Below are 23,815 nucleotides of genomic sequence, written 5' to 3'. Positions count from 1 at the left end.
AGAGCTGCAATCCTGGACTTGGATACAGTGTGTGAAATGTTTGGGGTTTTTTTCTCTCATAGCTGGTAGTATCCTTAAAAACTGTGATGCTGAAAAGAGCACCTAGTTGAACACAAGTGCCCAATGCAAGGCCATGGCTAGAAGGGTTAATGTAACCCAGGGGTAGGCAATCATTTGGGGAGAGGGGGGGCAACTTCACCACAGATATCATTCCCACAGATCTGCTCCAGTTTCAACATGTTATTGGATTTTATGCAGGAAGGCTGTCACTACAATCACAACAGTCGCTTCAGGACTTACAAATAAAATCAATTAATACAGTCACAGTATCCAATCTCTAACACACTGCTCAGTGCACTAATTTTGTAATGCCGTAACAAAAAGCTATTAGGTTTGTCTGTCAGGATTCTTCTGCCATCCAGGGTATATAAATGCTCCTCTTCCTGGCTTTGTGTAAAACGCAGGCAAATAAATTGGGTACTTGATATGGAAGGATGTCATTGCGTTTGGACAGTCTAGGACGAGGACACAGGTAAACTTTGTTCTTAAAGAATACAGGATAGAGGCATTAAGGCAACACAGCACTCCTACTCTTCTGGCTAAGGTGATAGTAACCAAAAATGCCATCTTTGTCAATAGAGGCAACAGATAGCAAATAGTCAAATGCTCAAATGAAGAACCGATAAGTCTTGACAACACTAAGGTTAGATCCCACAGAGGAACAGGGTCTTGCACCTAAGGATATAATTTAATTAGGCCTTTCAAAATCCTTATGGACTTGTCGTTAAAACAAATAGGGCAGTTATCCATGTTAGGGTAGAAGGCTAAAATACCTGCCAGATGTACTTTGGATTGCTCATTGTATCTGAAACACCAGCTGCTGGCCATTAATTTGATCAAAGTATGTTGAACTAAAGAACAGGACAGTGACACCACATACTCCATTTAGAGAAGTAAGTAGCTCTTGTAAAATGCTACCTACTATTAGCAAATTCTTTTAAACCTCTTTCAAGCAAGACCACTCTCTAATATCTAGCTATAGAGCATCCATGCAATTAAAGGAATGGATTGTAAGTGTGGGTGGAATAGGCAGCCATGATCTTGGGAGATTAGGTCCTACTCTAGAGGATGTGATATGGGAGGATTAACTGACAATGCCAGGAGAGTGGAGAACCAGTTTTGGCACTGGGGAAAAAGTTAAACTCTGGTCCTGTCTTATTTTTAACTAAAAGATTTCCCTGACATCGCTCAGGTACTTCAGGGCTGGGGTTGTGGGGTGCAGGAATCAGGGCAGGGGTCTTGGGTTTGTGCGGGGCTCAGGGCAAGGCCTGGGGGCACAGGAGTTGGGGTAGGGGTGAGAGAGTACATGAGTCGGGGTAGGGGTACATGAGTCGGGGTAGGGACACACGAGTCGGGGTAGGGGTGGAAGGGCTCAGAGCAGCAGCTGGGAGTAGCCACTGGCCTTTCCTCAGGGCCAGCATGGGGTGGCAGGGCCACCTGGGGCCCAGGCCAGCAGTGGCTCCCCAGGGCCCAGGCTGGCAGGAGCCAAATGGCTTGGCCAGTAGCTGCTGCCCACAGCTGGGGCACTTGCGGTCCCCCCATGGTCATTTGAGAGTATAACTGTCCCTGCTAGTAGAGCCCTCCCTTTCCATTTGATGAGAAAGGGTTGCAATCCAGGCACATCCCACTGTCCCTGGCACAGCCAAACCCTGACCTTGCTTTAAGTTAAGAGGAAGCTGCCTACCAAATTTGGTGGTCCCAGATCTTACTGTTTAGGAGGAGTTATAGAACAAACAGACTCACGGATGAATGGAGACACAGACGCATAATATATCGTAGAAGATAATGCCATGTGAACACACAGGATTGGTAGAAAAGCACAGAGCCGCCTGCCCAACCACTGTAGCAAAACATGTGGGGAACTTGGGCTGCAACTTGCAGAGAACAGAACTGGGGCCTCTTTCTGAGGCAAACTGGTCTAGCTGGGGAAACCCATTCTCCTTAGCCCTCATCTCCCTTCCCCCCTCCTTCCCCATATTCCTTTACTTTTGGGATTGGGAAATAGAGGAAATAAAATCCCATCCCGAGACATTGTGGAATTCCTCTAAGCAGAGATCATGCCTCTTGGAGTAGTTCCTTGTAAGACTGGTCCCGGAAGAAGTATGAGGACAGGGGAACCCAAACAAGCCGGAAAGCACAGACCACTTTGGCAGCACTCCACACAGTGGTCTGAAGTAATTTGGTACCAAACACTGAGCAAGTGGTTCAGAGTGTTTGCTGAAAGTGGGGAAATTTGGGACTGGACAGATGGAGATTGGTATGGTGACCTCAACAGACTCACCAAAATGATTGTTTGGCACTTCCTGGCTGTCTTGAAGGGTCTGGCCCTGGAGCCAAAGCAGCAGGAAGTCGAGGCCTATGTCTATGATCTTTGAGTTTCTTTTTTGACAGGCCCTGTCAAAGAGGTGGAGCAGAAAAACATTACATCTGCTAAGGCCAGCAGTGCTTTTTGACTGGAGCTAGAATGTACAAACCTAAAGAGGTTAAGGTGCTCCTTCAGCCTGTGAAGTTTGCTGTTCACCTGGTCTGAGTACAGAGAAGGCTCCTCAAAAGGCTGGCCCTGACAAGGATTCTGAACTTTGCAGGGAAGACAAGACAACCAACCAAAAGGGATTGCCTCATGGCAACTGCAGAAACCATGGGTCTAGATGCTGAGAATGCAGTGTACAGTCCAGTCACCAGCAACGTTGTCACCGAGCTGCCCTCCTTGGCCAAGGAAGAGAGTTCTTGCCTGGCGTTCTCAGGAAGCAGTTCTTTGAACCTCTCCATTAAAACCTCAAATTAAAATCATACCACTCCAGCAGAACCCATGGATTGGCAAGTGCCTCAGCTGAATCATTTTTCCAGGTGGGTGGGAGTAAAAATATTCAAACCCTTGGAAGAGCACACAGGACTTTCACTCTGCCAGCTTGGGCATGGAAGGCAATTAAGATTCTGCCACAGAACCTTCATAGGCTCTGACATTGCCTCGATAACTAGCAGTGCCACCCAGATATGCCCCTAATAAAGTGCCAGACAATGGGAGGGCTCATTGACCTTTTCAAACATGAATGCCCAAGTCCAAAGCCACCCTCTAAAGCCGTGGTCACCAACCAGTAGATCGCGATCTACCGGTAGATCTCAGGGGCTCTAAGAGTAGCTCTTGAGCCCTCTCTGAACTGCGCACCTGTGCAGTACATTTACATTAGATTTCCTCATGTAATGTAGGCGAGGCTTCAAGGAAGGGGTGGGGGAGTAGATCTTTGCCTGTTCTGAGACTTAAAAAGTGATCTTGGGTGTAAAAAGGTTGGAGACCACTAAAGATTCCTGATCAGCTTGAAAGTTACCAGCAGGGGGTAAAGTTGCCTCCAAGGAAACCACCTGGTCCAGAAAGTATGAGGAGGAAGCTAAGACTAGGGAGGGTTGAATTTCTTCTCCGGACAGTTCTTCTGTTTCCAATGCCACTTCTTGATGTCCAACAACAGACTGGTACTAAACACTGAAGATGGAGCAGCTGAGTGTGAGGGTTCCACTTGCGTAGGCAAGGGCATGATGAGGTGAGGATCTAGCAGCTGGGAGTGGGGGAAATCTCAGAGATTCCAAAAAGACCACTGATATGGGGCTGGATCCCAGTGATCTCCTGACCAGATTCCCCAACTAGCACTTACCATGGGGTCACAATGGCAGACAGAGAGGGAGGAGCTCAGATGGGACTGGTGGATTCTGCTCTGGAGTTGAGAGATGCAAGATCCAACGTCTGAGTCTGACGACAAAGTTTCCCCTTCCTCTGACGATAGAAGGGTTGCTCGGGGAGTGCTTAGGACCTGCACCAAGAACCTAGTGCCAGGTGAAGCACTGCTATCATTGCTGGCTTCCCCTGAGATGGTACCACTGGACTGTCTGGGAAGCAGGCAGGGGATCCAACTCCAGCTTCAGTACCCAGAGGCAGAATAACTTTCTTGCCACTGTGAATGCCTCTGGGATAGTCGGCATAGAGAGTGTACCTTGGTGGGGGTGCCACTGAAGTTGCTGGGCTGACAGGTACCTGAGCCAAGGGTGCCAACTCAGGCATGGACTTGGAGAGAGAGTGCTTAGATTTCAGATGCACTCTCCTCATCTCCTTCTCTCACCAGACATAGAAGGTGGAGAAACTCTAGTCAGCACCTCTCTGGAACACTCATTTCTTCTTTGGCATGCCTGACGGTGACAGTGCCAGGACTCTGCCAATGGGGAAGGCGTGCTTCTGCAGCACTCAGCCTCCAACTGCACTGGGACAACTCCAATGTGTCTTTATTCTAGACTTGTCTCTCAAGTCTGCATTAAGACAACTACTGTCTGGGTCACTCACTGGCACGGGCTTTGAGCAAGAAGCACACCGCTTGAAGCCCAGGGACGAGGGCACAGAGAAAACCATTCTGGCAATGAACAGGGGCTCTAACAACTGCCACAGGCAGTAAGAAGGAATAGGAAGGGGGCATGAGGCACCTGTCCTTTATCCTGCACATACTAGCGTGCGGCAGCAGAGGGTGCTCAAGCTGCCCTATGGGTACCACTGAAGGAAAGCTTCTGACACCCATGTGTTGCATGCACAGACATCAAGAACAGTATGCTATGTGCAGTCATTGGAAAAACTCTTTTTCCATTGTAAAAGTCTCTACTCCGAAGACAAAATAAAACTTATCAAGTGGAAATGTTACATATGTTATCCTTGGCTAGAAGGCAAGTTTGGGGGGACATTTTAGAGTTAGAGAAATAGGATGTTTTTCAGTTTTCCTAAAGTTTTCACAAAGATTTGTGCATCAAATAGTATGCTTCAAAGGAACACGACCAAGAAACTCATTTACTTTGTTCTGCTTTCCATCACAAAGATCCAGGCTCCTAAAGGAGTGGGCTTTTAGCTCTTGTACAGCAGCCTTTCATCTGTAAATCTAGGAAAGCTTTACTTCAGAGTATCTGAGGCACTCACAGCTGAATAAAGTGACTTGCCCAAAATTACACAGCAAGTCAGCAGTGGAGCTACCAAAACTCCCAGTCATGCACCTGGGCTGACTTGTCTCTTCCAATCAGAGGATGTCACAACACCTCCAGTAAAGGCTGCTGAAGGGATTGCCTTTAGTCTTTCCATTACTTAGAATTTCATCAAACTCCCACATTAAAGCTAGAAATTCTCCAACTCTGCCTTTGTCCAAAGGGAGCTTTTTTTTTTTTTAAGTCAGACCAAATATGATTTGATATTTTCACAATAAAATCATGTTAAAAAAGAATGCGGTTTATTTAAAAAAACCTTTCTGGCACTCAAGCAGAAGGGGGTAGAAACTAGATGCTGGGAAAGAAATTAACCATTGGTCACATGCCCTTTTGTTATACAAGTTCCAATTTGTCTGCAGTTAGTGGTTATAACCATTTAAGAAAGTATTTTATCATTCTATAGTTAAAAGAATTTCTGGGTGGTTTTGTAAGCAATTGGTCCCCACTGTTTCTATAGTACCACACATAGGGGTGCAACCATTTTATATGGAACTCTAGGTTGTACTACAATTTGGAGAATTCTGCAAGAAAGCAGTATTCCATGATCCAGGCAGCTTCACCCTGCACGGGAATAGGAATTGTCAGTGGATAAGGCCAATGGTCCAACTATACTTGTATCCAATATCCACTAGTAAGTACTAGGCTTCAGAGGGAGATACAGTAGACTTCCAATAATCCAGAACCTTTGGGACCTAGGTGGTGCCAGATTATCAAATATGCCGGACTATCAGGAGGACACACACACACACACAGTATATAAAGTGTTTTTAACTCTTTTTGTTGTACATATGTATACAGTATACTGTAATGTTTTAGTTTTAACAACCCTTTTTGCTTGGTTCAGCTGCTGCCATTGCTGCCTTGTGACTCATTTTTTGCTGAAGCTCACTCACTAGGCTCTTGCCATTTTGATGCCGGACTATCAGGAGTGCCGTACAATTGGATGCCGGACTATTGGAGTTTTACTATACAAGCAAACACCTAGTGGGCAATTATGGAATAACCTGCCCAAAGGGGAAGTTTCTTCCAAACTCCTAACAGTGGTTTGGCTTGGCTTATGCCTGAAGAGAAACGTGTACACACACACAATTACCTGGGGAATATATTATCCTACTAGACCAAGAGCTTAGCTCAAGGGTGAGCAATAAGCTGGACACAGTTTGTCAGGGTTAGTCGCTGGCAGACCACCGGCACTTTATTTACCCGCACACCTGCAGGTATGGCCACTTGTGGCTCCCATTGGCACTGGACTGGGACAACACTTCTAACAGCTCCCATTGGCTGAGAACAGCAATTTGTGGCCAATAGGAGCTGCAAGAAGCTAACCCTGGCAAACCACGTCCAGCCCGTGAACCGCTTATTGCCCACCCCTGGCTTAACTGGAGTCAAAACATGTTAGATGTTTATATGAATAATGAGAAAATCCACAGTTACACTAGGTAAACAAAATAATTTCCTTTTATAATATTTTAATTTGTCTCAATTTCATTGATGCTCTCCTTGTCCTTGTATTAAGAAAAAATGTCAATAAGGGCATCTTAATCAACCTTTTTTCGACTCTATTCATTAATTAGTATTCCTCTCTGTTCATCAGCTCTCTAAAATGAATAGTCCCAATCTTTCCAATCTCCCCAAGCCTCGAATCATTTTCATGCCCCATCTCTGAACACCACTATCCTTTCTGAGAAGGAGACTCAGAAATTGCAGGGGAATGCCTTTATACAATAACAATCTCAGAATGATTTCCCATCCCACTGCATGTGTGTTCCAGCACTGCTTCCCCCCCCCCCCTTAACTGATGCTACACAGAGTTTCAATGAAAAATTATTCTCAGCAGTGCCCCATTTTTCCACCTGAGGGCTTAGAGTTAATTTAGTTCCTGTAACAGGGCAGCTGCCCTGTACTGGCCCCTTAAGAGCCAAACCCCAGTCTAGAGCAGGCCCAGGGAGTTCAGCCCAGCTGGGCGGCGTTGGCCAATTAAGGCCCAGCTGGGGGCTATAAAAGGGAAGGGCTGCTTCAGCCAAGGCAGTGTGAGCCTGGCTGCCGAGGGAGCAGGACGCTCTCTGGAGCTAGGGCAGGGCCAGAGAGTCAGGCTGGGCCAGGACGCTTGGACAGCCAACCGGCCAGCCTGCTAGGCCTGCGGACAGGCCTGCTGGAGAGACACCAAACCCCCAGAAGGGGGGCTCAGAGCGAGTGACTGGAGCACTGCCGGAGGGCAGTGTGGCGAAGAGAGCAGCGCGACCGGAAGATTCCAGAGGGGAAACGCCACGTGAGCGGAGGCCTGTGCGGGCAGAATGGACTGATTCCGGGGACAGACTATGGACCCCCGCTACGGTGGTGAGTGACCCCCTCACAGTTCCCAACATTTTTATTTTTAAATAACCTTAAAAGTAAAACACTACACAGAAGCCCTCACAACTTAGGAAATACCAAAATTAACTATGGATGTTCATCCTTAACTCCATCTCCATATAAATCCAAGAACACAATCACACTTATATTCACAAGATACCTGCTTCATCTGGTGCCTAGGTGCCAAGAGAGACACAGCTGAACAGTACTCCCCCCCCCCCCCCCCCCCCCCAACAATTCCTTTGCATCATTCATAGACATTGTTTAACTGCACGAGGCTGCAGAAACAGAACCAGGTAATAATGACCTATTGCAATACAGATATGCAAGGATTTTGATTCAATTGCTTAACCATACAGCATATTGTATTCAAGTAAAAACTGGGTTTAATTAATTTCAAATGCCCCTCTGGGTCTGGTATGGGCTTTAGTCAGTCAGCAAGGTCCAGCAGACATAGTAATGGCCTGAGTCAAGGTGACATATACATAATAATACTTTATCTGGAGGGAAAAAAGAGCATTGCGGATTGAAAATAACTAATGTCTGAAAGCCAGACAGCGCAGTGGTTATTCTTTAGGAACAAAATTGGAGATAAGGGAAATGCAAAATCAGAGTAGCAACTCTAACTCTGTCTCGTGAGCCGCCCTTTATTTGAACTGAAGGCAGAATTTATGCCCTGCACATGGCAGAGCACATATGGGATCAGTGTTCTTTGCTGAACTATATAACATCCATCCTACTAATGTGTGCACTATCAAATCTATATGTGCCACCGTACACCCAAAAAGCCAGCCCAGCCATGTCCAGTCCTCCTATCATGCTAGGTGGCTTGACAAGACCAGACAATACACTACATCACCTTTCCCACAGGAGAAGCAACATGAATTCCTGCCTGTTTTCTGAAAGCACACCAGTGATATGCTTAACATCTATCCTAGCTTTTTGCTACTGAGCAGTCATATCAGTTACTGGAAACTTCAAATGTGTTAACACTTTTCTGTTTGCCTTGGATTGGACATGCCTTAAAATAGTTATATCATCCTAGTCCAACTTAGGGATATGAACAGTTAACCAGCTGCCTGGTAAGCATCACACTTACTGGGTTAGAGAAGTTAGAGTTTAGCCGATTATCTGGTTAATAGATAAGCTAATGCTCATCGGTTAATGTTACTGGTTAAACTCTACTCGCCTGGGGGCTCGGCTGCTCCCCCTCCCCATGGCAGGCTCTGCAGTTTAGGAACTGGAAGGCGCCATCCTAGCATGTGTCGTGTCCCAACAGCTGGCTCCAAGGGAGCAACCCTGGGAGCTGACAGCAAAGCCTCCCCAGGAAGTATAAAGCTTATTTAAGCTTTGTACTGCAAAGCCCATGGCACGTGTAACCACTTCATCACTAAGCTTTTTAGCAGTTTCATCCTACCTTTAACTGACTTTTTACATCCATAGTGCCAGTTAACTGCTACTCAGGATCAGCCTGCGGTGGGCAGAGGGCTGCTCCAGCCTACCACATGTTGGGAACTGGCCACCTGCACTCTGGGGAGCTCGGAGCAACTGGCCCTTCCACACACTGGGCTACTGACTCTTGCTACTGGACCACACACACCCAGAATGGGGGGGTGGGGGGGGCAGAGGAGGCCTACAGCAGCCCCTCGTGGAGAGAGGGGCAGAGAGAACAGGCAGAAGCAGGATCCCACATAATCAGTTAAACCAAAGGTTTAACCAGTTAACTGATTAGCTGGGATGTATAATCCTGGCTAATCAGTTAACTGCTTAAACCTTTGGTTTAACTGATTAGCCAGGATTATACATCCCTAGTTCAACTAGATACATCCTGCTACATACAGTCAGGAGAAGGTAATTCAACACATCTAGCTTAGCTAAGGAGGCCACAGGTTTCTGAGAGTCCCCAGATGAAGCCTTCAACTACAGCAGTCAACATGTTAGCTTACAGCAATACACTGATGCTAGTCACAGAAATCTAGTAGGCTTGTTTCTAAGTGGTGAATGAGGAGGCCCCAAGACTGCAGAATTGAAGCTCTCAATTCTTTAAAAAGTGAAATATCTATGTGTTGTGTCTGTATTTAAACTGCACCAATCACTTCTGACCTTGCACACGTGACGCACAGTACTAATATAGTGTCACCTTTCTGAGTCTCCAGACAGCTGGTTCTGGTCACTGCTGCTATTCTGAGCTTTGCTAATTAGCAGTACAATCAAGTGAAATTAACCACCATTCTTGTCAGCTTTAGTCTGTTATTCAGAACCCAGCCTGTGACCGTAGAGGATGGTGAACCTCATGAAGATATCAATTTCACACTTCTGGACTGCATAGGGAAGCTCTGGGAGAGGTCTTTTACCTATATGGCACACTCACCTAAATTACATAGCAAACACCTTGAATTTCTCACACCCTGCAGCTTTTCATATTGACGTCCACAGGGAAGCGGTAGGGCTTTGGCAGGCTAGGCTTTTTAGCATGCAGGAAATGGTGGTAAGCAGCCAGCCTTTCCTGCACTCGGGTGGAAGTTCATACACTTTTAAGGCCAAGAGGAATCACTAGATCACCCTCACTGTTAGAAATCTGTGCCTAACTTAAATTCCGTTTTCAGCCATCAGTTCTTGTACCCTATTTCTCCACTAGATTTAAGAGATCTTTAATGCTTAATATATCCTCCTATCATAATCAAATTAGCTTAACTAAAAGAAAATTTAGAGGTAAAGCGCTTCAAGTCTCTCACTAAGACATTTTTTACAAATACTTCGATGGCCCTTCTCCAAACACTCCACATACACAATTATTTGAACACTCCTTTCAAAGTACAGAAGTCAGAACTAGATGCACTATTCCAGGATTAGTCTCATCAGTGCCACAGCCAGAAGTAAAACCACCTCCTTACCCCTGCTCATACATACAAGAATCACAACCACCCTGTTGCAACAGCATTGCATTGGGAGCTCCAGTTATTTGTCCACTATGACACTTACTTCTTTACAGAATCATTGCTTTCAGTGCACAATCCTTGGTATGGCCTGTACTTTTGATTCCTAGAGGTATAACTTGGCATTTGGCTGTAATGAAATTCATTTTATTTGAATGAGCCCAGCTTAGCAAATGATCTAGATTGCACTGTATGATTGCAATGTCCTTCCTATCACCACTCTGCCAGCCTGTATTTTTCATCTTTAATTTTATCAGCAGTAGTTTTCTATACACTTTCCAGACCACTAATGAAAATATGAATAGTTCTGAGCCTAGATGTGAACCCTGATGCATACCAGTACAAACACCCTCATTAGATGAAGATTCTCCATTGACCACTGCTTTTGTGATCTATGTTAGCCAATCCTTAATCCATTTAGCGTGTACTTCACTGCTATTGCACGGTAGTAGATTTTTAATCAGAATGTCATGCAGTACCAAGGTGGGACTTTCAGTACTGGGAAGTTGGCAGAAGGCAGCGGTGATTCACAAGCTGCTGCTGCTATTAACCAGTATACTAATTAACCCGGAATGGCAATAATTTTCACAGGGGGGCTACTTAATGAATTTTGGTACGTGGTCATGGGCCAGCTCCACCCTTAGAAGGGTGGAGCCTATAACCATAGGGGCAGGACTGGGGACTAACGTCCCCCCAGAGTTACCTGGGGCTAAAGGCTTTGAAATAAAAACAGCCAAGTGCTCCTGGCCTTGCAGCTACCACATTGCCTTGCAGCCACCCAGGGTTGCTGCAGCTATTTAAAGGGCTCCCTGTAACAGTGCTGCCCCAGTAGGGCCTGGGGGCAGAGGGAAGTACAAAGTCTCCTTCCACCCTGCAAGGGGCTCAGCAATTAGAGGCAACTGCCAGTTGCTGGGGAGGACTAAGCACATGAAGTCTGCTCCCGTGCCTGGTAGGGGCGGACTTCATGTGCTTCCCTCCCCTGATTGACCTGGGGACACAGGGGAGCAGCATGCAAAGTCTACTCTCATGACCAGGGGTGCCGGCACCTAGAGGGAACGGCCAGATGTTCAGAACAGCTGGCGGTTCTCTCAGGGTTGGGGGGGGAAGACTTCACACGCTCCCTGCCCACCCACAGACCAATCAATTGCTGAAGTGGCCCCCAATCAAAAATTATTGCCCCCCCCCCCAATATACACGGTTTACCAATAAGAAGTGAATGTCTAGGAAGGAGTACTGCACAAAGGGCTCTAGGGCTCATAGTGGATCACAAGCTAAATACGAGTCAACAGTGTGATGCTGTTGCAAAAAAAAAAAAAAAAAAAAAACATGATTCTGGGATGCATTAACAGGAGTGTTGAGAGTCATTCCTTTACTCTACTCTGCGCTGATTAGGCCTCAACTGGAGTTGTGTGTCCAGTTCTGGGCACCACATTTCAAGACAGATGTGGAGAAATTGGAGAAGGTCCAGAGAAGAGCAACAAAAATGATGGAAGGTCTAGAAAACATGACCTGAGGGAAGACTGAAAGAATTGGGCTTGCATAGTTTAGAAGAGAGAAGACTGAGAGGAGACATGATAGCGGTTTTCAGATATCTAAAAGGGTATTACAAGGAGGACAGAGGAAAAAATTGTTTTCCTTGACCTCTGAGGATAGGACAAGAAGCAATGGGCTTAAACTGCAGCAAGGGAGGTTTAGGTTGGACATTAAGAAAAACTTCCTGTCAGGGTGGTTAAACAGTGGAATAAATTGTCTGGGGAGGTTGTGGAATCTCCATCTCTGGAGATATTTAAGAGCAGGTTAGACAGACATCTGTCAGAGATGGTCTAGATCATGGGTTCCCAAACTGGGGGACGTGCCCCCCTGTGCAGGTGGGGCATGAAGAAATTCCGGGGGGGGGGGGCGCGGAGGGGGCTCAACAAATTTTGCTGCTATTTTGGGGGGAGGGTTTCTTAAAAAATCAAAAAGGGTGTGTGATGCAAAAAGTTTGGGAACCACTTGTCTAGATGGTGCTTGGTCCTGCTGTGAGGGTAGGGGCCTGGACTCGATGACCTCTCGAGATCCCTTCCTAGAACTGGACTCTATGATTCTATGAGCCTGGACTCATTGGTTAACCCTCACGGTTACATGCAGCCCCCACCCGTGCTGCTGTCTCTGTATCAGAAGCAGCAACACCAAGGCGGGGGGAGAGGGAGAGGAAGGGGGAGAGACTTGGGCATGTCAGCGGCAGCTGTACAGGGGCGCGATAGAGGCAGGAACTGATGCTTGCAGGGAGCCATTACATGTTTACGAAAATACATATTTTAATATCCCTAGAAAGCATTCTGGTAAGGCTACAGCTTACTAGGTAACTCATTAACCTTTTAACTGCAACACACACTAACTGCCAGAGCCCCCTTCTAGGGATGTTAAATTTCAATTAATCAGCTGCTAATCGAATAGTTGATGGAATTTCCATTGACTACTTGATTAGTCGATAAGGGGGGCACTTGCTATCCCACTGTAGCGGGATAGCAAGCGCTCCCCTTATATATTTCAAAGGAAGCGGTGCAGCAGGACTGATTAGGTCCCTGAATGTGCAGTTCCCCACTGCGCCTCTCCCTTTGAAGTCTACAACAGCAGCTCATCCATCCCAAAGGGAAACATACAGGACACAGCAATCAGGACACCTCTGCCTCCCCAGCCCCTCATGGAGGCAATGCTGGGGGAAAGCCATGTTTTAAGCCAGCTCCCTCCAGCACCAGCTCCTGCTCACCCATTGCTGCCTCTCTCTGATAGGGGCAGCAAGGTGGGGGGAAGCAACTAGTTGAGTCACTACTTGACTACTTATCAGGTAGTCAACTACTTGCTTACATCCGTACCCCCTCCTACATCCACAGCCCCCATTTAGAGCCCTCACCCTAACCACACTGCCCCACCCGTGCCACACATGGGTCATATGAAGAATGACTTTTGTAATGGGATACATTAGCTCCATGTTGGTGCACATTATGAAAGTCATTCTGCACATGGATCTACAAAAATGAGAGGGCACGAAGTCTATAAAATCACGAACCCCTTCATATAACATATGAGCCAGTGGTCACTCAATTACATAGATAGCAGGTTTAGAACAAAAAGAAGCACTTCACACAACGCCCAGTCAGCATCCCTGGCAAGGAGCCCACAGATTGTGAAGGCAAAAATTATAATGGGGTTCAAAAAAGAACATGGCAAGTTCATAGTAATTTTGATGGCTATAAGTCAAGATGGCCAGGAATATGCTGCTGGTATCCCTAAATCTGACTGCCAGAAGATGGGACAACAGCAGGGCACGGATCACTCAGTAAATTGCCCGACTGTGGATCATTCCCTCTCAAGCATCTGGCATTGACCACTATGGGAGACAGGAGCCTGGACTAGACAGACCTTTGGTCTGACTTTCTACAGCTGTTCTTATGAGCATATTTGTACCAACTTAGGATGTCATCATTTCCGTTATTCTGTTGATTGGATTTGAGTAATTATCAGTTCAAAGAAAAGCCCAAGCTGTGCCTCTGCACTCAGGCTTTTGATGAGTCATTCCACCTGCTCAGAAGCATTGTTCAGACTCAGAAGCAAACAGGACTATCATTAAAGTCCTGAATAACTCTAACTAGCGTTCACTGACAAGTTCACTCTTCTAAATACACCTTCCAAAACCTAACTAGTGACCCAGAACGCATGCTGCCTAAGTCGCAAAGTTGTGGTTGGTGCCCAAAATTAATGGTGGAGCTGAAAGCAGCAAAGTTCCCCACACCTCCTGTAGTTTGATATTTTCAAAGTGAAAAACTAGGACACTGGTTGAAGGGTGGTTTCACATCAAGTTTTGGTATCGTTTTAACATAGCAGTGCAGTTAAAGTCGTGCAAGCCCCAGCTTGGACAGTTATACAATAGAAGGGGCTTGTACAGAAGTAGTGTAGTTACAGGAATTGAGTTAGGTCACTACAGAAACTCTGCAGAGAAGGCCAAAGGGGAAGCCAAAGGGCAAGGTGGGAGAAAACATTTAGCCTTATGACCTTCAGCTCTCCTAGCCCCAAATTCTCTCTACTTACCACTGTTTCTCTCACTAACCCAAACCACTTAGCTCAGTAACACCCCAGGCCTCCTCAGCAACACTCAATGCTCACCTTTTCAGAAGCACCTACCCTCTATCCTCTCCCAGACTGAGACCCTCTCCTCTTCCTACTTATCCTCACCACAGCTCAGAACCTGCCTCCGCCCACCACTTCCTCAAACAGAAAAAAGACACACCTGTTCCAAGTCCCGCAAACATCTCCACCTTCATCACTCTTGCCACCCACCACCATTCTCAGACTCATGCCAACCTCATGCTCAGAAATCCCTCAATCTTTTGCTGGGGTGGAAGAGCCATCAGGGAGCATGTGACCTGAAATTACACCCCCAGAAATCTATTCCATGCTGTCTCCTTCCTCTGCTGTCTGGGATCTATGTGTTGTGCAGCCACGAGTCCCACCTCAGTGGTAGGCAGGAGTATTGCAGCTCCAACAGCTGCCACATTCATTATTGGTAAGGTTTACACTAACAAGTCTCTCATTAACCAACCGCTCCAGGAGCATTACTGTCAAACAAAAAACTTCAATCCCAACTTCCTGACACTGCAACAATGCAACTTCATAGCCTTAAACATCAGATTCATTTGTATTTTTTAATTTGTCTGATGCATTGAAAGAGAAAACAAAATTAAATCTCAACTCTTCTTGCAGCTGGAAGTGTCTGCATAGTGGGCCTTCCCAGGGAGAAAGCACTCATCTCTTCCTCCCTGTGTAACCACTTCCCCCACCCCACAGTCCAACAGCCATGGTGGAACCCCACTCCCCACCTGTATGTCTTGCCATCCTTGTGCTGGTCCTCATCATCCTCGTTTGATAGCACAAAGGGATCGCTCATCTCTGGCAGCCCCGACTCTGGCAGTCGTTTCTTCTTCCGGCCCCGGGGAGGTTTGGGGGCAACTCCCCCACCCCCACCTTCAGAGAGGGTGCTTATCACCTTCTTCGACAGGTCAGGCACCACCTGTAGGGCAGCCTGGGAGCCGGGGGGTAGCGCAGAGACAATCATTGGGGCAGAGATGGGGAAGGTTTGGGCAGAGGAGGCTGTAGTCACCAGGGAACCGGAGGGGGAGGTAATCACCAGGCCGGGACCTGTAGGGAAAGAAAGGGGAAAGAGATCAGTGGAGACCAGATAGCAGGGGGAGGGTCCAATCACCTTTCGGCTCCCCCACCCTCAAAAAATGGGGCCTCAAACTCCATTTTTAACTCTGATTCACAAGGAAGATTACCACTCTCTCCAATCCGTCCTGCTGTGCAATATTGGGGTTCCTCTGCCTGAGGAGGGGAAACACTAGACGGTACCACCAGGACACCCCATGCCATCTGCTATTTGAGACCTGAGTCAATCTACACTCCAGGAAGGAGAGCATGAAGACCCCCATGCACCGCATTCCCTCCAGACACCGAGATCACTCTCCACAGCCCCATGATGTTCCCTACCTGCGGTCATAAGCCCAGCAGACTGCACTGGCACCACGGTGATGTTCTGGGTCACGGGGGCCTGGCTGTGTGGGGTCAGCTGCTCCGGCTTGGTGTCTGAATCCATGGAGATGCCAGTGGGTAGGGCCACAGAGGTGGGTACCGTCAGCAGGGTGGGGTAGTGGGGGGGAGCCAGGCTGCAGCCCTTTTCTGGGGGTAATAGCTGCTCCTTCATCTTGTTAATGAACATGGTATTCTCAATCTACATGGGTACGAAAAAATTCTTTTAGAATACCCCAGAACTGACCCCCGCCAGCACTGTAGGAAACAGGTCAGGAGCAATCTGGTCTTAGCAAGAAGCAGAACCAAACAGAGGCCCTTACCTGTCCCGAGACCGTGGGCGCTGCCGGCCAGAAGTACGGGGAGGAGTTGAAGTGAGATTCTTCCATCCTAGCTGGGCAGAGGGGGGGAAGGGGGGGGGAAGGGGGGGAGAAGAGGGGAGACAAGGAAAAGGAGAGACACACCAAAAGGTAAACATTAAACCCAGGCAGACTGTGATAAAGAACTGGCTCAGCCTAACATCCTGTGAAAGCTCCCTTTTTATACTAAGCAACATGGCCCCTCTTCTGAGCTTCCTGCCAAGACCTCATCATCCAGCAAGGAAACTAGGCTGCTACTCACCATTCACCCAGGATTAGGTTCCTCTCTAGTTCCAAACTTACAGTCCCTCATCCCAAAGATGTCTAACTTCCCTTTCCCAAAGCACTTCCCCGGTTACCTTATCTTTGGGACGGGACAAAGGGATGGGTTTTGCTTCTGCAGCCATGACCCTTATGGGTGGAAACAAATTCTTGCAACATGACATATAATCCAACACCCAAATAGCGCAAAGTCCAGATCCTACATGCCCCCTACCCCTTCATCCTAACATCAGGCACTAATTACCCCTCACCCACAGGTAGCAGGACAATGTTAGCATAGTGTTAGTACAGGGGGAGACAGAGAGGGAAGCAGACTTGCCCAACATAGCCGTGAACCAACAGGGTAATCAAAAAATAGACTCTCAATTTCCAACTGCTCTAATTCACCAGACTCCACTGCTATGGGAAAGCCTAAAACAGAACCTAAGGGGGCCTGAGTCCAAGCAGACTTCACTACGCTCCCCTGGGAAGAGAACTCAGGAGTCTTGACTCCAGGTTGCCCTCCTTCTAAAAGGGGCAAAGGAGTGACTTGCCATGCCACCCTTCAACCATGTTTTGGGCATTTGACCATATAAGATGCAGCTTACATCAACAGCAAGGGGATTTCCATCAGTGTAGGAACTCAACCTCCTCAAACAATGGTAGCTATATCAAGAGAAGCATTCTTCCACCGTCACAACTGCATCTTCACTGAGGGCCAGGTCAGCAGCACTAGGTCTGTCAGGGGTATGGATTTTTCACATCCTCGACCAATGTAGCTAAACTGACCTAATGTTTACATACAGACCAAGCCACAGATCAAACGGCGCCCTCTCCATATTGGAGCATCTTAACCTCTAGGAGCACAGCAACTGGAAAAGACCTAAAAAAAGCCACTCCCTGGGAGTATATCTACACTGCCACCCTAATTCGAACTAGGGTGGCTAATGTAGGCATTCGAACTTGCAAATGTAGGCATTATTCCTTGTAGGAGGAATAACAGTAGTTTGAATTAGGAGCTTTAATTAGAACTACCTAGTCCGTGCCACATGTAGCCACGGGCAGGTAGTTCGAACTACGGGCATTTTAAAATGGCGCCCACCCGGGAACATGCAAATGAAGCCCGGGATATTTAAATCCCAGGCTTCATTTGCAAGTTCGAATGCCTACATTAGCCACCCTAGTTCGAACGAGGGTGGCAGTATAGACATACACTGGGGTAGTATGAAAGCTTTCCCAGATGAACACTACCTAGGAAATGACTATTTAATAACTGAGAGCATTCATATACAAAAACATTGTTATGCTATAGTGAAGGCTTAGACTTCGTTCACACACATGTTGAAAGTGATAATTAAATTCCGTTCAATAAAAACTGTTTGGATAACCTAAGTTTGAAAAGTGAGATGCTGATAGTTAGAAAGTGCCCACATAAGATTGCTCATGCAGCTTCAATGTGCTACATTTCTACATCAGTTCTTATGAAATACAGTGGTTAATTACATGACTGCATATTATTTCTATAGGCCCGGCCTCATTCAATAAACAGGCTGCTGACTTGCATGCAGTGAATAAAGTAAAAGAAATACATTTTGAAAAAAGTGCAATAAAACCACACTGAAGATGAACACTGTACACATGACAATTCCTATATATCAGCCAACTATAACAGAATTTTAAATAAATCCAATTACTTGTTTTTTAAAATGAATTACTTCTTTTCTGCTTAGTGAATCCACCTGTGCCTCAGAACCCACCTACTGTCTGTTCTTAGCTACTCCAATATAAATTCACTGTATGTTAATAGACTGATTGAATTATTTTGGATTTACACTATTCCCACTCAACATAACCTGGTCTAGAAACCCAGAGTGCTACAGAAGCCATCTCATCTTAATTTCCTTTACACCATTCAGCATATGCACTGACTGACGCAGGGTCCTGTATACATTAGAGCAGCGGTTTTCAAACTTTTTCCCCACCCATGACCCAGTTGAAGAAAATTGTTGATGCCCATGACCCAACATTTGATTAGAGTGTGGGCTCTAGAGTGGAGCTGAGAATGAGAGCTTTAGGGTGTAGAGGGGCCCGGGAGCTCCAGCTTTGGGAGGGTGGGGGTCAGGACTGGGGCAGGAGGTCCTTATCTTGAGCAGCCCCGATCAGCAGTGCAGTGGGAGTGTTAAGGCAGCTTCCTGCCACTCTTGGCACCACAGACCATGCTGAACCCCAGAAGCAACCAGGAGCAAGGTTCCCAGCCAATGGGAACATGGACCTAGTGCTCTGGGCAGAGTAAGTGCATGAAGCCCTGTGCACTCTCCCTTCCTCCTTTACCTAGAAGCTGGGCCTGTTGCCAGCTGCTTCTAGGGCGCAGCGCAGTCTGCAGTGCCAAGACAGGAAGGTAGCTGTCTTCACACCCCCACTGGTCTCCTGATCACCTTGCAGCAATGAGTGCTAGGTCATGACCCATAGTTTGAAAACAACTGGATTAGAGTGTAATTACATGACAGAAAATAATCATAATGCAACTTTAAGAGGGGGCAGAATTAATGCACTTTGTTTCCTATGGCATCTCTACAGAATTTCATAATTTTTTAAAAAACCACAAAATTAAAGAACCTCCGCTATATGCTCATATACAACCTTAAAGCCAAAATGAAACTGGATTTGTACAATACAGTATTGAGCTTTTTAAGCACTATTCAAGCAAAGTTGATGGCGGGAATTTGATACCACCATTTCAACTGAAAGGTTTTAGGTGCAAAAGACAAGGATGCAAAATTAAGTAAATTCCCAATTTTGCCATACACACATCTTCTTTCATTTAGAAGATAAGTTAAAAGCAATTCAGTTTTCAAACTCAAATCCAAATCAATGTTGACGGCAACAATCCATGACTTCCTCTCAGCAACTAATCCACTATTAGTGTCATTAATTAGTTCCTTTATAAAGGCAAAAGTATATTTTCTATTGTACTGAATCTCAAAAATGTCTACCCCTCCATCCCCCAAAACCTTTACATTTGGGCAGTGAGCAGGTCTGGAAAAATTCAGTTTAAAAGGTGAAAGCTTGAAAAAGTTATTAGGATTATAAGGAATGGCAGGAAGGAGAGGGAGAGGTTGTCACAATAGATTGCATGCAATCCCAGCAGCATGCCAATCTTACAAAGTAAGAAAAGTTTAAGATAAAGTTCCTCCACCAGACGTCTGTCCTCCTAACCTCAGCTATCCACCCACTGCAGTCTAATAACCCTTTTGGAGATACGAATCCCTGTTCACCACCCAACCCCCTTAACACAGCTCACACTTACTTTACCAGAACTCTGCATGTAACCTTTCCAATTGCTCTACCACTATCACATACGGGATGGAGCTTCAACCCTGTACCACAGCACGTTCCCACTGAAGTGCCTTCATCATCTCAGCTTCCACAAACAGGCCATAGATGGGACCTTCTTCCCATTCACCAGTCTAGTATCAGAAAGATGTCAACGTACCCTCCTGATATAAACCAGAAATAATACCTTCCATGTACAGGCAACAAATGTGCATACACTGAACAAACAATTGAACAAACAAGAGAACTCAATTATTGCTTACCATGAGGGACAAAGGTATCATTATGGCCCTCACAGACTCACACATACCTCATAGGCCAGGCTTACATTTCACAGTTAGTGCACTCAATCACTGGCACATACATGAAAAGCATAGCAAGGACATAGAGCATAAAGACGGGGTGTAACAGGGGGTACAATTAAGGCTCAATATTCAAGAACAGATTAAGTAGACTTTAAATAAAATTTTCCTTACTTTCGGAGTTAATTTATTTAATTGTGATATTATAATAATCCCCCCCCCCCCCCAAGAATGACACTTGGGAGCGGTACCCAAAGCATCATTACACCTGTACAAGACTAAATTTCATGATGGGGAAGTTTAGGCCCAAGAGAAGCTGGAAACAATTCATGCTGAAAAACACACATTGAACACACAGCATTTGATGAGATAGATGCAAAAGCATCTTCAAAAAGCTCTGAGGAAGAAGAATTAAGGAATTCTATGTAACAATTAAAAAAGCAGTTTTTGATTGCATGCCACCAATACATTAACTATAACGAAGAAAAAAAGAACTAGATTCCCCTTCCCTAACCATCCCTAATAGTAACTTAGAGATCAACAATATTCATGTGATTCCCTCATGCAGCCAATCCCACCTCTTCACCCTAGAAGTGAAGCACCCTAGATCCCATTCCCCAATCCCTGGACCAGAACCAGCTCTCATAAGAAAGGTCCTTCTCAGCCCAGAGCTGGGAACTAGGGCCACCCTGCAGAACAGGGGTGGGAGGGCAGCAAGTGAGTGAGTCGTGCCCGCAGCTCCCCGGATTTTCCTGGAAGTTTCTTACCCCCTCTCCCTCTCACTCTCCCTCCTCTTGCATTTCTCCTCCTTCCAGGGCTGTCTCTGCGAACAAACCACCAGCGTTACTGGACACGTTGGCAAAACCAGGGCTCGGGGACTTGCATGACGGCGCCGCGGCGGGAGGGGGAGACGCGCCCCGCTGCCAGCGCAGGGGCCCGGGCAGAGAGACGGGGACCCCCGGCGCACACAGGCCACAGGGGCAGCACCGCCCACGCGGGGAGTATCCGCCCCAGGGGGAGCCCCCAGGCCGGCCCCGCACACACACGCGCGCAGCGCCCCGGGCCCGAGGGAGGGGCCGACCCGGTCCGGAATCTCAATCCCCGCGCGGCGGAGCCGACAGGCTGGCGACACTCTGCCCCGACACCCAATCAAGCCTCCCCCTTCCGCTTCCGGGTCGTTCTATCCCGGAAGTACCCTTGCCCTGGGTCTCTCATAGTCTTGCCCACCACCGATTACCGGCCACCACCCCCCAGATGCGACCCCAACCCCGGCTCCAGCGGCGGCAGCAACCTCCTCACCGGAAAGGGGAGCGACAAGTCACTTCCGGTTCAGAGGCGGGGCTTATTTCGGCTCTTCCAGGGCGCTAGGAAGGACGGAAGTGGCGTCACGCAAAGATAGCTTGAAGTACAGGCGGAAATGAATGAACGGATTTACAAACCGGAAGTACTAATGAGGGCCGTGGACAATGGAGACAACGCGCGGTTCGCAGTTCATGGGACCGGCTGCGGCGCTTACTGCGAAAGGGTGGGACTGGCCGAGGATAATAAGACTGAACTGATGACGCGGTGAGATTTTTCTGCCGGAAGTAGGTAACGAGGTTGGTGAAGGGGTGAGTCCGGGCCGGAAGTAAGGGCGGAAGTAACGTTTTTTGACAGCGGATGATGCTCCGCTTTCGGAAGCGGAAATAACTCGAGTTCCTAGTCCGTGATGTCATTTCCGCTCGGAGGTAGTTTCTCGGCCGGACGTGAGGCAGGGTCTCTGCTGAATATTCATTCGGCTTATAAATAATTCAGTAGCGGTTGATTGGCAGCGTGTCGCGCCGTGTCTCACCCTGCCAGGGGGCGCGAGCCCGGGAGCGTCCCGCCTGGGGAAGCGGCTCCTGCGCGAGCGCGCGCTGGGTCGGAGCCTCGCGCTCTGCAGCCGGGGGGGCCCAGGTGCAGGGGGGGGGCAGCGCCTGGCCTCGTGCTGGGGGCGGGGCACCCCGAACCCTGTAACGCGGGGGCCGGGGCGGGGCTTCCCTACCCCCCTGCCCCGAGGCCTCGACCATGGAGCCCCCCCCCCCTCCCCAGCAGCTTTTTCTGGCTGTGAGAGACAAGGGGGCTGGGCTCTGAGCAGCGGCCAGGCGGGCGCCCCTGCTCTCCGTGCCATGGCCCCAGCCGAAAGAGCAGCTGCCCCGCCCACTCCAGCTTCCTGCTTCCACACTGGCCGGGATGCGGGGAGAGAAGAAGCGGGGCTCTGTTACCGGGATTAGCCCTGCACGTCCACTAAATTTTGGAGGGGGGGCAACATCCCCAGAGTCCCTGCCCCCTTCCAGCTCAATGGGCTCAGGAGGCTTTTGCTGCATGGGGAGTAGCAGGGGAGCCAGGATTCAACTCTGCTGCTCATAGCTTCAGTTTGAGGGGGCCAGGGATCAGGACTTGGGCTCCTGCTTTCAGCCCCACTACTGTTGCCACAGTTTAGGCTTTCAGCTCTGCAGCTCCTGTCTTCATTGATGGGAGGAGGGGGGATCAGGACATCAGCCTAAGGAAGAGGAGGGGTGTGATGCAGCTAGGGCTTCAGCCCTGCAGCTTCTGTCTTTAGTCCTGCTGGGGCCCCCAGGGCTTGGGCATTTGGCCCCACAAGGGGAATTCCTGGAATTGGGATTCAGAAATTTGGGACCACAGGGGGGTGCTGGGGAGCTGGGCATCAGCCATGGAGGGATACTGGGGAGTAAGGTTTCAGCACTGCAGCTCCTGCTGAGAGCCAGTGGGAAGCTACCTTTTAAACCTACTCCCCATATGTGCTGGCTCCTGCATAGCTGGCTCCTTCTCCTCCCCCCCCTCTCCTGCTTCCCACAGAGGCAGCAGAGTGGGTGTGGGGAGTGGCTCCCACCTGCTCCCCCACACTGCTGCCTCTGGGAGGCAGGGAGGGACAGGGAGCTTCACAGAATCTGGCATGTGCCGGGAGCTGGCTTAAAAGCCAGGTCCCTGTGCATGTCGACTCCCGCCTGCCTCCACCCCCACACTGCTGCCACTGATGGAGAAGCAGCAGTGCAGGGAATGAGGAGGGCAGGTAGGAGCTAGTACATGCAGGAAATGACTTTCCAGCTGGCTCCCTGCATGTATTATCTTCTGTGGAACTGCTTGCCCCCTGCACTCTGCCTCTTTAAAAGCTGCTCCTGCCTCCCCCACCCATGTGTACACAAATAAATGATAGTTAACATTCCTATGGAGAGCCTGGCTGTATGTGATCCCCCACAGACATAAGTACAGGCATGCTGCTTCTACCTGACTTGTCTCCTCTGGCCTCTTCACCTGGCCTGGGGCCACCACCTGCAATATCTAACCAGCCACCACCTGCTCGCATTCACCCACCAGCTGCAAACGACACATCTGGGGCTGCACTCTCTTCTGATTGGCCAGCAGGGGAAGCCAAAATTAGAGGACAGTTTGCCCATTTTTTTAAATAAGGTCTCCTGGAAGAGGGATTGAATATGCAACTGGCCTATTAAAAATGGGACAGATGGTCACCCTATGCAGTTGCAGCCCTGCAGCTGTCATTAGCAGTGCCTCCATGGCTGCAGGGTGTCCTGCTGATGCTTTCTCTGTGACCCCCACCCTCACCCGCTTGCGTGGGCTGGGTACAGGATGTGGACTCTGG

At 48.1% G+C, this 23,815-nt stretch overlaps 1 protein-coding gene across 11 annotated transcripts in view; it reads right to left on the bottom strand.

The window, feature by feature from the left end:
* Positions 1-21,605, bottom strand: part of ZNF384 (zinc finger protein 384) — a 28,872-nt gene extending 7,267 nt beyond the window's left edge. For 3 of the 11 annotated variants that reach the window (XM_075903821.1, XM_075903815.1, XM_075903867.1), the window contains exons 1-5: positions 21,371-21,388; positions 20,943-20,998; positions 16,244-16,314; positions 15,882-16,122; positions 15,215-15,533 (exon numbers count right to left, since the gene is read on the bottom strand). In XM_075903821.1, the coding sequence (XP_075759936.1) occupies positions 15,215-15,533; positions 15,882-16,122; positions 16,244-16,309 (626 nt within the window). In that variant the 5' untranslated portion in view covers positions 16,310-16,314; positions 20,943-20,998; positions 21,371-21,388. Of the gene's footprint in view, positions 1-15,214; positions 15,534-15,881; positions 16,123-16,243; positions 16,315-19,847; positions 20,038-20,942; positions 21,437-21,474 lie in introns of those variants that run through there. The other 8 variants (XM_075903833.1, XM_075903851.1, XM_075903839.1 and 5 more) reach the window with 8 other exon arrangements.
* Between the last annotated feature and the right edge of the window lie 2,210 nt (positions 21,606-23,815).

The sequence above is a fragment of the Pelodiscus sinensis genome, chromosome 1 (assembly GCF_049634645.1).
Source record: "Pelodiscus sinensis isolate JC-2024 chromosome 1, ASM4963464v1, whole genome shotgun sequence".
Taxonomy (NCBI): Eukaryota; Metazoa; Chordata; order Testudines; family Trionychidae; genus Pelodiscus; species Pelodiscus sinensis.
This window is presented reverse-complemented; position numbering and strand designations above follow the sequence as displayed.